The sequence below is a fragment of the Mus musculus genome, chromosome 9 (assembly GCF_000001635.26).
Source record: "Mus musculus strain C57BL/6J chromosome 9, GRCm38.p6 C57BL/6J".
Taxonomy (NCBI): domain Eukaryota; kingdom Metazoa; phylum Chordata; class Mammalia; order Rodentia; family Muridae; genus Mus; species Mus musculus.
Genome location: NC_000075.6, coordinates 27776034 through 27791993, shown reverse-complemented (window position 1 = coordinate 27791993; position 15960 = coordinate 27776034). Strand labels below are relative to the sequence as shown.

At 43.7% G+C, this 15960-nt stretch overlaps 1 protein-coding gene, 1 long non-coding RNA gene and 1 pseudogene across 4 annotated transcripts in view; 1 reads left to right on the top strand and 2 right to left on the bottom strand.

Annotated features, from left to right (window-relative positions):
• Positions 1 to 1278, bottom strand: part of Opcml (opioid binding protein/cell adhesion molecule-like) — a 1134695-nt gene extending 1133417 nt beyond the window's left edge. The window contains exons 1-2 of one of the 3 annotated variants that reach the window (XM_011242559.3): positions 1094 to 1278; positions 548 to 700 (exon numbers count right to left, since the gene is read on the bottom strand). In XM_011242559.3, the coding sequence (XP_011240861.1) occupies positions 548 to 608 (61 nt within the window). In that variant the 5' untranslated portion in view covers positions 609 to 700; positions 1094 to 1278. Of the gene's footprint in view, positions 1 to 547; positions 1067 to 1093 lie in introns of those variants that run through there. The other 2 variants (XM_030244423.1, NM_177906.5) reach the window with 2 other exon arrangements.
• Positions 925 to 7536, top strand: Gm39314. The gene is made up of 3 exons (XR_870601.1): positions 925 to 1008; positions 5351 to 5485; positions 5674 to 7536. It is a non-coding gene; the product is annotated as a predicted gene, 39314 (long non-coding RNA).
• On the bottom strand, positions 14437 to 14998 carry Gm18656 (predicted gene, 18656; annotated as a pseudogene).

Genomic DNA, 15960 nt, shown 5'->3' with positions numbered 1-15960 from the left:
TAGGGATCTGCAGTGGGAATCAAGGGAAGGGTTCAGAAGGATGGAAAAGAAGAGAGGAGAGAACGTTGGGAAGAGAGAAAAAAAAACAGGAAGGGGGGAAGAAAAAAGCATAGGAAACAGAGACGCAGAGATTACTACATTCAGAAAAACAGAGACCAGTACTGAGCGGGATGCCAGTTCCTGCTGCAGGTCCCGACAGCAGCGCTCAAGAAGGCTTTTGCGCCCCGGAGTTTAAGCCCCTCTTCTGTCACCCTTGGGACCACAGCTGGTCAATGCCAGTTGTGCCTTTCACAGAACCAGCAGCGCCTTGCAGCACGGTGCGGATCTCGAACCCAGCTCTCCCGAGAAGGGAGCAAATCGCTTGCTGTGGGCATCTGTCTGCCTGAGAGCCAGCTAGCCAGTGAGTGTGTGTGCACACGCGGCAAGCCTATCTTACTCACATGCCTCTTACACTCCCTCTTTTCCTCCTTGCCTCTCCCTCTTCCCCTTCTGCCCTAGCAGCGGCATCATTGCTCAGAGAGAGAAAACACCCTTCTTTGCTGGGTACCTGGGATGAAGAGCAGGGCAGTGGTGGCCGAGAAGACGATCCAGTAGGCGGGATGGTACATCTCGAGGCTGTGGTGCGCGGCGGCCCGGCTAGCTCCTGCTGGTGCTGCTGCTACTGCTGCTGCTACCGAGGCTGCTTCCTCTGTGCTGAATTCTGAGCAGGTTTAAATCCAATGTTTGCAAAGGGAGGGAGAGAGCAGAAGAGAGAGAGAGCGCGCGAGATGGGAGCAGGCAGACAGCGTCTCTGATTTTTTTTCCCCTTGCACATACACACAACTGCTAAGAATCATTAGCACCAATCTTCACTGGGCGCACAGCAGACCACCTCCAAGCCACATATTGGCTCCACTCTCCTGAGCGACACCGGGAGACTTTCCTGTTGGGAAGGCTCCACTCCGAGGGGAGTTGAAGCCTGTCCCTTGCGCACCCCCCTCACCGCGCAGCAGTACTGCTGGGATCTGTGTGAGTATGCCAGTGTGCTTCGCATGGGCACACCCGCTCCTGGGTGGGCAGCAGGAGGGGTCTAATGCCCTTTCCTAAATCTTACCCCAGCAGGTCTCGGGACACAAGGATCAGGAAAGGGCTGCTTCCTGGCAGAAATTGACTAATGCTCATGCCAAGACCTTATCATTCCTTCTTCCTGGTCTCCAGCCCAGGATGCAGCCAGAGCTTTGCTCACAGGCTGCTCAAAGGCATCAAGTCCCCATCCCGCCAGCAAGAGTACTTGAAAGCAGCCTAACTCCCCAGCTGGAAAATGGACATGTTCAGGTTTTTTTTTTTTTTCTCATCAAAGATACAGGGAATCTAATTTGAGCCAGCTCCCCCAAATTAGAGCATTAGGGAATTCTACCAAGACAAAACCCCAAACAATTGCCATGATCCCAGCACACTTAGATAGGGACATCCAGATTAGGTCTTAAGGAAGAAGAGACTTGCAGAAGTCCTCAGAAGAAGGCTCACAGCCATGCCTGTGACTTTGACCTTTCTTTTCTTTTCCTTCCTTCCTTCCTTCCTTCCTTCCTTCCTTCCTTCCTTCCTTCCTTCCTTCCTTCCTTTTCCTTTCTTCTTTCTTCTTTCTTCTTTCTTTCTTTCTTTCTTCTTTTTTCTTTCTTTTTTCTTTTCTCTCTTTCTCTCTCTCTCTTTCTTTCTTTCTTCTTTCTTTCTTTCTTTCTTTCTTTCTTTCTTCAAAAGATTTAAATAAAAAAAAAGTTGCAGGCTGCTCACCTGAAACAGAGGGCCAGCCATCCTTCACCTCCTTCAATGGCCAATGACTGACGGGGGAAGAAAAGAGAAGAGGCTTGAGTGCCTAGGGAATAATAATCTTTCTTTCTTTCTTTCTTTCTTTCTTTCTTTCTTTCTTTCTTTCTTTCTTTCTTTCACCATGATCCAATTTGCATCTGTGTAATCATAGTTTATAGGAACACTACAGAAGGCAGCCAAAACACACTCTATCTGTCCTCCCTGGAATGTGAATTGCACACTGCTGCATGGCCCCTGAACTCTGTGAAAGGGCAGTGAGAAGAGCACTGGATATTACGGAGGTTCTGGAGAAAGTACCTCTGTTACCAGGTTTTCTCCAAAGACCCCATGCCTGCTGGGATTCCTCCCCAGCTCTGTGCATGTGCTCTACTTCTTATATGTGAGTGACTTTCCAGGTGACATTCTCCCTTCCTCCCTGGTTGTTTCTGTGATGTATTTCCAGCACCGCCTATGGGACAGGGAAGTACAGGTGTTAATTCAGCTGCCCCCACCAGAGTTCTACCCCGTAGACACCAGTACCCTAAATTTTCAGTTCAGCAACTACCAGTGACTTGAGAAACATTCCATGGCTAATGAGTCCAGATCCAAACCCAAGTCTGCACTATCATAAAACCAGTTTTGATGAAGAAGAAGGATGCACAGAACTCATTTACATCTAACAGAACGTCACTTTTTCTAGGAAATAAGATGTTTGCCTTTAAACAAGTAGAACATTGATCATTTCCCTTCTTACAAACACAATGATCGATAGCATCATCATCAGCTTTTAGCAAGTTGTTGTTTTAATATACAGTGCTTTTCCAAGACTGGGCCAAGGAAGAACATTGTTTCTTCTTGTCTGCAAAAGCCATGTGATATATCTGAAGATTTCTCTAGAAAAAAAAAATCAAGGAATAGTATATTCGTGAATGTATATAGAAGATAGTAGAATACATATACCTTACATAGAAAAGTCGCAGTTGGGAAGTATGTCCTGTGTAAGCAGAGCTATCCATGCATGCTCTGAACAAGGACAGTACCAGACTGAAGTTCTGAAGAAGTGTTGCTGGTGGAGTCCTCTGATGCACAAAGAGACTTGCAAGGCAGGGAGGGATCAGATAGACCACAGAAAGGAAGTGGGTAGATAGCACCAGGAGAGGGACTGGCAGACACAAACAAGAGGCCTTCAGAAAACCAAGAGCCATGCTGGTGGAGAAAGTCTTGCAATTTAGAGATTTCCTATTATGCTACAAAAGAGTTAATTTCCTTTTGAGAAAAGAAAGACTATGAATGACATTCATTTATGGAACGATTCTAGGGAACATGTGAACTGTTTTCATCTTAGCAGACACAGAAGAGGTCTGGCAATAGTCTCTTATGGCAGGAGAAGAGGAAAGACTCATCTAAATGTGGTGCTGAAGCATTAGTCTGTTTGGGCAACTCATTAACCCCTTGTTGGCTAAGGACTTCAGCTATGGCATTACATTTAATCCTTATCCTAATTTAAGAGAGGAAGAAACTGAGATTTAGAGAGGTTAAGTAACTTGTCCAGGACCACAGTGAAGGAGACAGCCCAAATGCAAGCCCATATTCTTCTGTTTCCTCTATATAAAGAAATTACAGCATTGAGCACTATCATGGTATAGTGATGGAGGTAAATATTATCTTTACAATATAGATGGGAAAGTTCAAAAGATTTAAATTTAAAAAGTTGCAGGCTGCTCACCTGAAACAGAGGGCCAGCCATCCTTCACCTCTTACAATGGCCAATGACTAACATGGGAAGAAAAGAGAAGAGGCTTGAATGCCTAGGGAATAATGAGCTCCTGAACAGCACTGGCTAATTCCAGTGATCAGCAGTCCCTGTAGCATCCACGGTACACTGAGCACCTGAGGACTCTGAGTAGCACTGGGCACAGCCCCTCCTTGACTTACACAGGGACTGCAAGACCAACATTTCCATAAACACATTAGGAATGTGAAGTATACTCAGTACAGCCTCTCTACAAAGAGCAGTTGGAGTACTGTGTTCCTGTGCTTTCCATCCCAGTAACAAACTCTTGAGATCAATTTAATCAGGGATATAACTAGTTCACGTCTTTGGACACTGTTAGCCATGACTGAGTACATACAAATCTCTTAGATCGGATGCTTAAAGGGGTAAAGCAAAGTAGTAGCTATGATAGAGTACAAACACCCCTGCTTATGCCAAAGAATTGAAAAGCATGAGGGGGAAGAAACTAGAGGTCCACTCTTCCCTTCAAGAGTATACTCCAAGTGATGGATGACTTCCACTGGTCTCCCCACTAAAGGTTGTACTCCTTTCCAACAACAAACACAGAGGACTATGCTTTCAACACATGGATGATGGTGGGGAATTAAAGAGCCAATCTATAGCAACATACTACCAGACAGCAAGCTGCCAGGGACCAGGAACAAGCATCAAGTAACATTTAATGGGGTAAGCACAATCCAGGCAAGCCCACGCTGCCATCTCTCAGTTCTCACTAAGCCTTATAACCACTCAGTTCCACAGAAGAGGCAGAAGAAGAGATGACAGAAAGTCCCAACTCTACTTCAAGGCTTAGTTCTTTCACTCTTTCCTGTTTAGTATATTCAATGGTATCACAATGTCTGTAACACAATAACTCCTGTTGAGGAAGAAATTCACTTTGCAAACAGAAAAACCTGAGCTCATATTCTCATAGCAGTTTCATTACTAGTGATGTGACCTTATCTTTTAAAAAATGGATTCATATTCATGTGTATATTATATTTAAAAATCTATGATATTGTGATATATAGACGCAGAGATAGATAGAGATAGAGATAGAGATAGAGATAGAGATAGAGATAGAGATAGAGATAGAGATAGAGATAGAGATAGAGATAGAGATAGAGATAGAGAATTTTTTTTCAACAGTGTCTCACTCTGTAGCCCAGACTGCCCTAGTATTCATTATGTTACCTCTGCTCATGGCGACCATACCTGGCCAGGACACTCTTGTTATTAAAAGCATCAATTTAGGGCAGCTGATATGGTTTGGTGGTAGAGCTTTTATATAGTATGGACAAGACCCTGAGTTCAGTACTCAGCAACGTGAAACTAAAATGAAATGCAAGCATCTCTTTATTTCAACAATCTCTTTCCTAATCTGCACGAGGCATTTCTTAATTAAATTCACACTTAACAAACATCAGTGAAGATCAGAAAATAATTTATGTTATTTTTTCTAAATTTGTGTGCTTGACAAAGTCTTTTGTAAAGACCACATAAATATGTATTTTTACTGATCGATTCTTCTAGACTATTATATGACTAAAACATATGTCTCTTATTTTTTAAAAAAGTAGAAATGTATAAATGCATATTTAATCAATAGATGGCACCAACTCTAAAAAGAGATATTACGGTCTACTGGGTCCATTTAAGAATTCTTAAAAAACGCAAATAAAAATAAAAATGCTTCAGTGCATATTTACTAGGGGAACTGCTCTCTCCTCTGGAGTAAATAATAAGCAATTTTATACCTTCTGTGATTTGTTTTTTCTTCTTCTTCTACAGGAAACGGAATCATCAAAACTGTACTTGGATAGCAGCAAAGTATAAAACTATAAGCCAATTGGAGAGGGGAAGAGTGTGTGAGAAGACAAGAGTCACTCCTGGAGGTTCTGCCCTTTGAACCAGTAACTTGGTCAGGTAGCCATGTTCAAGTGCAATGCTGGATCCTAAGAGAGTCATAAGGAAGACAAGTGTGTGGGGATGGGGCCTTCACCCTTCCACTAATGATTTCCTCATTTGACCTACCTCCTTTCAAACTCACCAACCTTGGACAAGAATACATAGCCTCCTTTGATCAAGTTGTTTTCCTTTTTTTGTCATTTTAGGTGGGGAGTTTTTCGATCGAGTGACTTCCTATGCATCCCAGCCTTGCCTTCAACTTACTCTGTAGTCCAGTCTGGCCTTGAACTCTGGATGCTCCTCTCTCAGAACACTCATGTTAGAATAAATAGGAACCACTTTGCCCAGCATATTTTTTACACAAAGAACATTAGTGAAGAATCTGCCTTTTGATGCTTCATGCAACCATTTACCCATTCACTGATGAAATGTTTACTAGAAGACTAGTATGGCCCCTGTACATGTGCAACGTGCAGGAAATAGAATCCATTTCTGAGACTCTTCCCATCCATCCAAATTCCATCCGCACAGCAGTATGGAAGACAAAGTGTCAAACCACCAATTATACCACTGATTACTTTTATGGCAAGTGCTTGTAAAACACTGGCTCCTAGAAACACAGAAAGCAGTTTCCCTAGTGAGAAGGAGGTGAGGTCAGTGTTGGAAACTTCCCTGGGATCCCGAGAGAAGGTGCCATGGGGGCCAGCCAGCCAAAAGCATCCACTGAAGTACAGCTCATCCAAAATCCCCAAAGCAAGGGCTCAACTGGGATAAGACTAAAGCACTCAGTTCAGTCCACTTTCATGCAGCCTCTTTGTCGAGACTGGCTCTGCTACAGGAAGTGATAAGCAATGGATGGGCACACATGGAACCTGATACACGCTAAGGATGGATTGCAGATATAGGAACACTTGGGATTTTGTTTCACTTTTGCTTGGAGGAAGTAAAAAGAGGATGAAATAACACTGACAATTAAAAGCTTACTCTGCCATCCCAGCTCTACCTATTCTGAAATGCACTGGAGTCTGCCAGACTGCACACGATTCCCTGAGAACATCCTAATGGCTCCAGGATGCCCATTAGCTTTTGTAAACCACAAAGGTCCCACTTGATTCATAGGAACAACAATTGATTACCTGACTAGCTTAGGACTGGAGCAGTCCCACTGCTTACACTAGGTGTCTTTAGAGAATCGGATCTTAATCTCTATATGGTGCTTCCCAAACTTGTTAATGTCTTCATGAAATATCATGCTTGTCAGTCAATCTTAACAATAACTATCATGTATGAAATACCCATAACATGCCAGTGTGCCGGACTATCAGCTAACATGTGCTGTGTCTACTCTCCCTTCCCACCATATTTATGACTGCTACAACTCACACTTTATGGATTTATGAGGTATGATATATCCTCAAGGTCACCAATGTAGCTGAGATAATTCAGCGCTGTCTAACTCCAAAGACCAAATTCTTGCCATGTGAATTCTGGGATCTTTAATACATGAAACCATGGCATGATGTCGGCACCATACATTTTTAAAATTTAAAAAATACTTTTATCAAAGTAATTTCTTCTTGTTTTACCTGGTTACCAGTGCTTAATACTTGGGCTGAAGGAAAATCGTATCCCAGACAGAAGCCACCAGACCCATCCCCTTTACCTGCTATGTGTTTCCCCTGGGCGTGGCTTCTCTCCTATTGCTTAATTGTAATGATGTTAAGGTGACCTGCTGGCTCACTAACACAGAGGATGGATGTTGAGTTAGCTCCTGCTGAGCCCACCACCAGCCCTACTGCTCTCCTCCCCCATCAACCCAAGTTAAATCTGTCAAGAAGTTTGAATGAGTCCATCTTTGATTGGCAGTGTTATGAGTGTTAACTATTGTCCTCCTAATCAATCATTTCGCTTTCCCTTTGAAATATTTGTAAAGAGATGCATGGAAGCTATCAGCTCCCAGGAAAGCAACAATGCCCGTGTGCCTGATAGTCGGCTAAGATACACTGTGTCAGGCTTCTCACACACTAGGCAAATGCTCGGCCACTGAGCTGTCAATAAACTTTTCCATACACAAAATTCATCTTGTTCAACTCTAAAGAATTTTATTTAATTTTTGTATTGTGTTTGAAGTTTTCTCTTTATTTACTTGTTTTTGTGTGGAATTCCTGTTAAAATGGAGGCAGCCACGTTTTTAAGGTTTGGCTTTCACATATTTTCTTCTTTCCTTTCCATCAAGAATTCCTTGACTTACATTTTTTACTGACTTAAAAATTATACTTTCAAATTATTAATTTCAAAAAATCTTCCCTGTTGCCTGGTTTTTATGGTGCCCTATTCTTGTTCCTGGCTACAGTATCTTCTCCTATCTTTCTGAAGATGTTAATTAGGCTTTCTAAGTTTCCCTTGCCTGCCAGCACAGTCTCTGCCTCTTGGGCTCCGTTTTTTTTTTTTTTTTTTCCAGCTCCTCTGTGTTAGTCTTTGTGTTTTATGCAGGATGGCCGCCTAAACTCTCTCATGATCTTTGGCCTTCCGGTTATATTTCAAGAGAGCGGCAAAGGGCTGACTGGAATCTCTGTTCTTCCATAAAGCCCATCAACTGCTCGGCCCTCAGAAGATGAGCAGGCACGGAGCTGTCCTTTGGCTCTTTTCCTGGATGACCAAGGGCTATTGCTAGAGGTCGTTTCATCTTGAGCCAGGCAAGTTTCTCCAGGCAGGAACACTTCCTTCTCTTGCCAGAAGGTTCCGAACTTGGCTACCTCTATTCTGGAAGAAGGCACGGGGAGCCTCACCTTTGGCATGGAAACCACCCCTCTGTTTTTAATCGGTGCTTGAGCTTTCTCCTGTGATGGATCCTGAAGGACTCTCTTCAATTCCTTCAAACACCGAATCCCTCCTTCGTGTGAAAGTGACAGAATCAGAGGATTCTAGGGTCAGAAATGTCTAACAGGGAATTTCTACCAAGCCATCACTTCCGGCACTCCCGAATTCTATCCTACAAAATACCCAGTACCTCCAAGTCCTGAGCCCACCTTCTGGTAACCGACTGTTGTGGGGATAGATCTGCTTAGCTCTGACTGCCCTGTCCTTCTGCAGACACTTAAGTCACAGCTATCTTCACTAAACTGTCACTCATTCTTGTTCCTTTCCCATAGAAAACCCCATCTCCTGTCTACTTTTGTTTCCTCTAAATAGACTTCAAACCCTTAAAGGGCCGTGTCTTTTAAACCCTTTGCTATCATTTTTAAGAGGTTTCTGAAGACACTAGAGGTCAGGCCTCCATGTTAATGGCATATTAGTCACATTCCTAGTTGGCATTACACAGAATAAACAGCAGACACAATCTTCTAAATACCCGGAACACCAGGCATCACAGTGCTACCGACAGGCATGATCAGCACACAAAGAAAGATGTTCAGGGCAAGTGTCTCTCCTCTGTGTGCTTCCTGGACATGAAGGAACACAGAGGATGGGCTAACTCACTCTATTCTCCAAATGGCAAAGCCAAGCGAACATTGGAGAAGAAAAGTGTACTCTAAAGGACAACAAATCAAAGATAACATCAGGACCAAAGCCTGATTCCCACCACTCTGGCCTCTTCTATTCACCACCCCAACATGAATGTTCCCTGTGATTATTGCAACGATGGTTACCTACCACATTAGTAGTATCCCATGGACTGTCCGGAAACTGGGCAGATTCGTTCTGGCAGACATTATAATGTCATACAACCTTTCACTTAGATATGTGTGCCTGATACAAAGTTAGTGAGAAATAGAGCCAGTGCTGCAGATCCAAGATTTCATTCACTTCCACAAAAACAACAAACAAACAAACAAAATACCCTATGGTTATAAGAATGTGTGCAGATTTTTTTCTTGTTCTTATTCCATAAGCAGCATATCATAACAACTATTTGCACAACATTTAAATTGTATTAAATGTTTTAAGTAATCTAGAGACTATTTGAAGTCTATGGTAGGGAGAGAGGGAGGGATATAACATATGCAAAAGTTCTGCCACTCTCTTTAAGGGACCTGAACATCTCAGATCTTAATATGCACCCGAGTCCTAAAACTAAGCCCAACTAAGGGACAATTGTACTGAAGAAAAATCACACCAGATATTCATATCTATGTGAATACCCATGGCCAACAGTTCTTAGGAGAGTCTGAAATATTTATCTGACAGAGAAATACTCATCTTCCATGGTAAAGAGGATGGAGATGAAGGAACATATACAGCCTGCAGTAAGGAAGCAGGCAAGGCTAGAGCCTAAGCAGGTTCCCACCACTGCAGCCTGATTTGCTCCTCCCACTCCTTCTCAACCTCTTAAACCCACCCTCCCAGTTCCTGTCCTCCTCCCTCTCTGAGTGAAGCAGCCTCTCTCCACCCTTCTCCCCCTTCTGGAATGAAAAGGCTACTCTTCTCTGCTTGCCTGTCTGCTTAGACAGTGAATGCATGTCTATTGATTTGCATTCGCAAGAAGAAAAAGAGGAAAGGGGAGGGGGAGGGGAGAAGAAAAAGAAAACTCCACAGTTGCTCACTCTCTGACTTCATGACTCCCCAGGGGGCATGTTCAATCAGGAGCAGAAAATTTCAGCTATAGTCCTTCCTTTCTGCCTCCCAACCCTGGTCAGCCCCTGCAGGATACCAGCTCCTGACAGGGCTTTATCAACCCAGGCCCAAGTGCCCCATAGAACCAAAGCTCTCCTTCTACCCATCTCTGTCTTCTGTGTTAACGCATCCTCGCTGACACTGACCCTTTGTGCAAGGCACTGGGCCAGAGTAGCAGAGCAGAAATGACAGGAGAAGCCAGAGACCTTGCTGTTGGCAAGAGCTGGCCTTAGAGACTGCATGACAATGACTTTGGTGTGCTGATTGCTTTTGCCAATTTTAAAAGAAAGCTGGACTGATGAAAGAAGTCGGCAGGTTGGAGCCACTTACCTCTGTTTCCACTCAGGTTCTGCTAGTCTCTAGCCCCGTGACCAAAGGGTAGCACTTCATACACAGGGAGTGTACATGTTCCCTAAAGGATAGAGCCAGCCTGCGTCCCCAAGCTCCACAAAACCAGGAGAGACTCTGCCTGGTCCCTGGCACAGTGGGGACAGAAGTAATCTTCACTGTTATTAAAAGGGGCTGAGTAATCTTGGAGGGTCTTAGTCTAACTCAATATGTATTTCCAACATAGAAATTAAATCAGCACCTAGCCCTGGGCCACGTACCTTATTTTCATGTAACGTTTGCTGAGCATATCTGTGCTTGAGAGTAATGTTTGATTCAGTGAGACAGAATGGAACCTGCAGAAGGTAGACAGTGGTCCTGATATTGTGTCCAGGTTGTTCATAAAGAAGGGAGTATGCCTGGGGGCAGGGGGAATCCAAGAGCCCCCGAGAAAACACAAAGAACCATGCAAATTCCCACCTCTGTGTTGTGAGGGCCAATGAGAAAACCTCCAGCCCTATCACATCTGTGTCTGTTAACCGAGAATGCATTGACTATTAGGCAAAGATAGTGGGGCCATTTAAATGAAATCGGCCAGGACCGTATTTTAAATAATCTGTCTCTGGTTCAATCCACATGTACACCTTTTAAAATGGAAACACTGGGACCGGGCAGTAATGACAGGGAAAAACAAACTCCAGCTGTATCTATTTGGCCTGAAATGGTGGCAAGCAGAAGATGGAAATGAATCTGATTTCCCTCCTCAGCGGAGGGTTGCCTTGCTACACGGCAGAGGCTGCACTTACATGAAGATGCCCTCCCGCAAAATTAGATTCTTCAGGCTTCACTAGGTACCTGTGTTTGACACGCTTGCTTCTGCATTTGATGTTTCCTTGAAGGATATAAGAGCCTCCAAGGCCTCCAAAGTTCAGTTCAGCTATAAATGCACAAGTCGGGCTGTTAACCCGGGCTCTGGTGTCCAAAGATTGAACTGAAATCTCAGAAACAAAGTGGCTTTGTGCTTTATCTTCAGGACTTAATTCCTCTTTCTTGATTTTTGCAGTGGGGGTGGTCATGGTAGGTGCTCCCTGGAATGAACAGGTCTCCCCAGGAACACAGATACTGGTGCACAATTTAAAAGAATAGTCCAAGTAGGTTACCTGCACTTTGCACTGGCAGAGCTCAGCTCAGTTTTGAGTGGACTTAAATTTTGAACATTAACTCTGAGGGTCTCTGTATTTCTACTACCAATAAAGGTTTCAAATTAGCCAAGAATGTTGGACCTGAAGCCCTGGCAACTGTGGAGCCAGGAAAATTACTAAGCCAATCAGTTTATTGACCCTCCTGTCCTTTCTAGATGAAGCATGTGTTGCCTGGCATCCTTAGTTGCAAAGGCGACTTAACTGCATACATTCTTACTGAGCTGTGTGGGTGGAGAAAGCAGCACAGTTAATATTGTGGCATGATACCAAAATAGGGAGTCAGGGGGAGCTTGTCATAGCTAGTCTACACACACACACATACACACACACACACACACACACACTAACACACACTCTCACACACTCACACACACACACTCACAGACACACACTCACACACATATACTCACACACGTATACTCACACACATATTAGTACACACTCACAGACACACACTCATACACACTCACACACACATACTCACGCACACATTAGTACACACTCACAGACCCTCACACTTCCAAGCATGCACTCAGGCATGAGTGATGAGTAAATGGCCTCTGAAAGCATCATCCCTTGCCACCAACACACCCAGGACATCTCAAGGTGTCACTGCTGCATGTCACTTGATAACTGTTTGCTATCAGAGTCCACTCTAAACCCAGTAATGACACAAGTCCTGAATTAGGACTCTTGTGGCCTGCCTTCTCCCTGCTACCCTTTTTTCTACCCCCAACATAGAAGCACACTAAGATGGATCTGGGTAGACATGCAGTTTGTCAGAACCCATGATGCCAGCAATAGGGAACTGAGGAATACAGAGAAACACATCAGAACAGAGGGTATAGCAGTGCCTCAGGGTCCCCTGCCTCTTCCTGGCTGCAGCTTTTGACTAAAGCTTTTGGAATATGAGTGTCACATGGAGCCTACACTCCGAGGACTCAAGGCAGCAGTGACGTTTGTTTGTTTGTTTGTTTGTTTGTTTGTTTTGCCCACACACACACACACACAACTGGTGTCTTCTCAGATACCTTGAGTAACCTCTTCAGTCACCTTCATTTTAAGAGGCCTTCAGTCAAGGTCTAGCACTTCCGGGGTCTGTCTCTCTGTGTGCACCAGGGGCTAGCGGTAGGCATCCTGAGCAATGGAGCTGCCCCTGTGCCCTGCCGTCTGTGTCCACGAGCACTTTGTAGCTGGCGCATCCTGCCAGTGGTTAAGCATCTGCTCATGCAGACTTCTCTTTTAAAAAACATCAGAAGCTCTGATTCAGCGGCTTCCTCCTCTATGTGAATAAAAACCACACTGAGCTCTACTTGCAGCCTCATCAGATCCACCCCATTCAAATACTTCATTCACATACATCACTGACCTTCACTGGACCCGCCATCTATTCTGCTACCTTGACCCAAGGAAATACTAGTGGAAGATTTCTGTTTGTCTATTTTCTGTTGCTAGACCAAAATACCTGAGACTGGGGACTTTGTAAAGAAAAGAGGTCTAATGGTTGACAATTTCAGGGGATGAAAATTCAAAGCAGGTTGTCCTCTATCTTGCGCTTCTAGAAACAATTGGATGTATTAACTGGGTTGCAACAAGGTGTATGGCATTACAGCAAGGAGGATGCAAGAAACAGAGGGATCTTTTGGTGAGTCAGGAAGCAGGATTGATTCAGGAGCCAGACTTAGGTGTTTTATTTGGGGTAAGGAGTTAGGTTTCAAAACTATACTTGAGTTCTCCTTTTGAATTGTGCTAATTATAGCATTTAAAGAGGAGATATAATTCCACACAAAATGGAAGGCTCTAAAATGTACTCATTTGGGTTGCTAAAAACTAGTGGCAAGAACATAACAGAAGACCAATTCTGATCCTCAGTGTCACCACCATGTGACATTATACAGTCATACAAACCCGGCCCAGCTTGGAGCCATAGATCCTGGAAGCTGTCTTTGACTCTGATGCAATGCCAAGGGAGGTGGGGGGAAGAAGAAAGAAAAGAAAGAAAAAAGAACATTACAATGTGAAGAGGAGCTAAGTCCTAAATTATTGGCATCATCACAGCACCCTCTTCTGCACCAAAATGGTGCAAAAGGAACAGCTTTCTCTACTCTCCAGACTACTTTTCCTGTAAAACAGGTGATAATGAGCTAAGAGAGATACAGAAATGGCAATCTACCTAAAACACCCCTTGTACATGGCTGGTACAAATTACCAAGCTTGGAGTTTCTCAACACTTAAGGTTAGGACACCAGTGTTTGATGCTCACAGTTTTGTCCATAGACACAGTACAGAGTACAAAGGGCCTCCATGTTATTAGTTTCCTCATGCAGCCATTCCTAGATTTTGAGAGAGAGAGAGAGAGAACAAGGGAGAAAGAAAGATGGGGAGAAAGAAAGAAAAAAGGAAGGAAGGAAGGAAGGAAGGAAGGAAGGAAGGAAGGAAGGAAGGAATCAAGCAAGCAAACTAGCAAGCAATCTGGCATCTCCAGAGGCATTCTCCTCCTCCACAAACTGTACAGGTGAAAAGACCATTTTGGGGAATTTGATTTCTTCTGTTCCTTTGAAAACGTACTTACTGCCTTAAAGCTAAATAGTCTTAAGCTGGAGGCCTACCATTATTTAGAAATTTCTGCATCCCTGAAATGCAATATTCAAATGTATGGTAAATTTCGAAGGTAGGTATGCTGGAAAATAGCTTAAAATTAAGTATTGTACTATGTTCATTTATGCTTGAAAATCTAGCCCTAGACTGAATCTGTGGTTCTCTGGTGTGATGTTCTCGCTATCCAGACAGCTGACAGTGTCTTTTTTTTTTTTTTTTTTTTGTTATCCAGATGAGGCTGACAGCTGTCTCTACCTTTGTTTTTACTTCTTGTAAATAGAGCCATCAAACTCTGTCCTGCCTTTCATCTGTCTATAACCAACCCTCATCTTGCTCTAGGTAACTGCGGTCTCAAAATTCATCTGGTACCCAGCCATTCAGCTATCACAGTCCAGCACCAGAGTCTTCCAGATGGAAAGCAGAGAGATGTTGAACACTATGTCACAGCCAGGTATGTTCTATCTGGTACCCTATCTTGATCTTAGCATCACCCCCCCCACACACACACACACACACACCATCTCCACCACCCAGTGGTAGAGGAAATAAACCAAAGGTCAGATCAATCTTTGCACAGGCTGGTCTTCCACACTGGTCTTGGTGGCTTGGGTGATATGGATCTGCTTCTCCGTACAAGGTAGATGGCAGGCTTCTGTTTTTCGGGCTGCCATTCACTTTGGTGTCTTGGCTGAACCTGAGCTGGTAAATGCAAATCTACTCTCAGACTTTGTTTCCACAACAATCATTATTGGGCCAAATCTGTATCCCTTGGTGATAATGATATCCCAGACGCAGCTCTAAAATCGGTATACATAGGCCATACCTACCTACTGGGGATTGCTTTGAGGAGGAAATGCCCAGGCTTGCTTTTTGATGACATTCTCAAGTGAGCTAACTGAAATCCCATATTATTCGTTCTCCAGAGAATGCCCTTTAATGATCTATCTATCAGTTGGGCTCATGTCACAAAAATTCCATGACGCTAAAGTATGTTAAAGTGGACACCAAGCTTTCTGTCTTCCTAGTAAGCTCGTTTTGCAAAGATTATCCATCTGGATATCCAAATACACTCACCATAAAGCTTTCTCTGAAATTCCATACTCTATTGCAGATAATACCTACCTTCCTTGTGGTTAATTCATGTTCCTGGTAACTGGTAAAAAGATACACAAATAGATCAAAAGTCCCTTGTGACCCACAAAGACAACTGTCCATAGAGAATCAAGCTGCAAAGAATTATTTTTATGCTTCCTTCATGGCAAGCCAATGGCTTTCACAGTAGCCAGGGCAAAAAGCAGTATGGTCTGTGTGCAGACACCAACACTATGCTCTAGAGTACAGAAGAAAAATAAAAGAATAAAATTCTTTAATGGTGTGTCAGGCAGAGAGAAACCCTGTACAAAGAACTGAAATGGCCAAGCCTACAGAGCCCCTTCTACTTATTCTCCATGATGTTCCATCAGCTGTCTCTGAGGTGTAGATTTTGTGGGAGAGAATCTAAACTCTAAATGATGGTTGGAAGAAAAGTCTCAACTGCCCACAAGGACACAGAGGAGTGAAAGAGGGAGTGAAGATGGAGAAGGTAAGCAGCTAGAAGGTCTCAGTATAGACATTAGCTTTAGAAGGACAAGGCACTGAAAGCAGAAAGACAGGCTGCAAGTGCAGTCCTCCACATTGATCAATAGGACCCACTGATGTGACAGATCCTTGACGTCCTGAGATGCAGATCAGAAACATCATCTCATCATTATA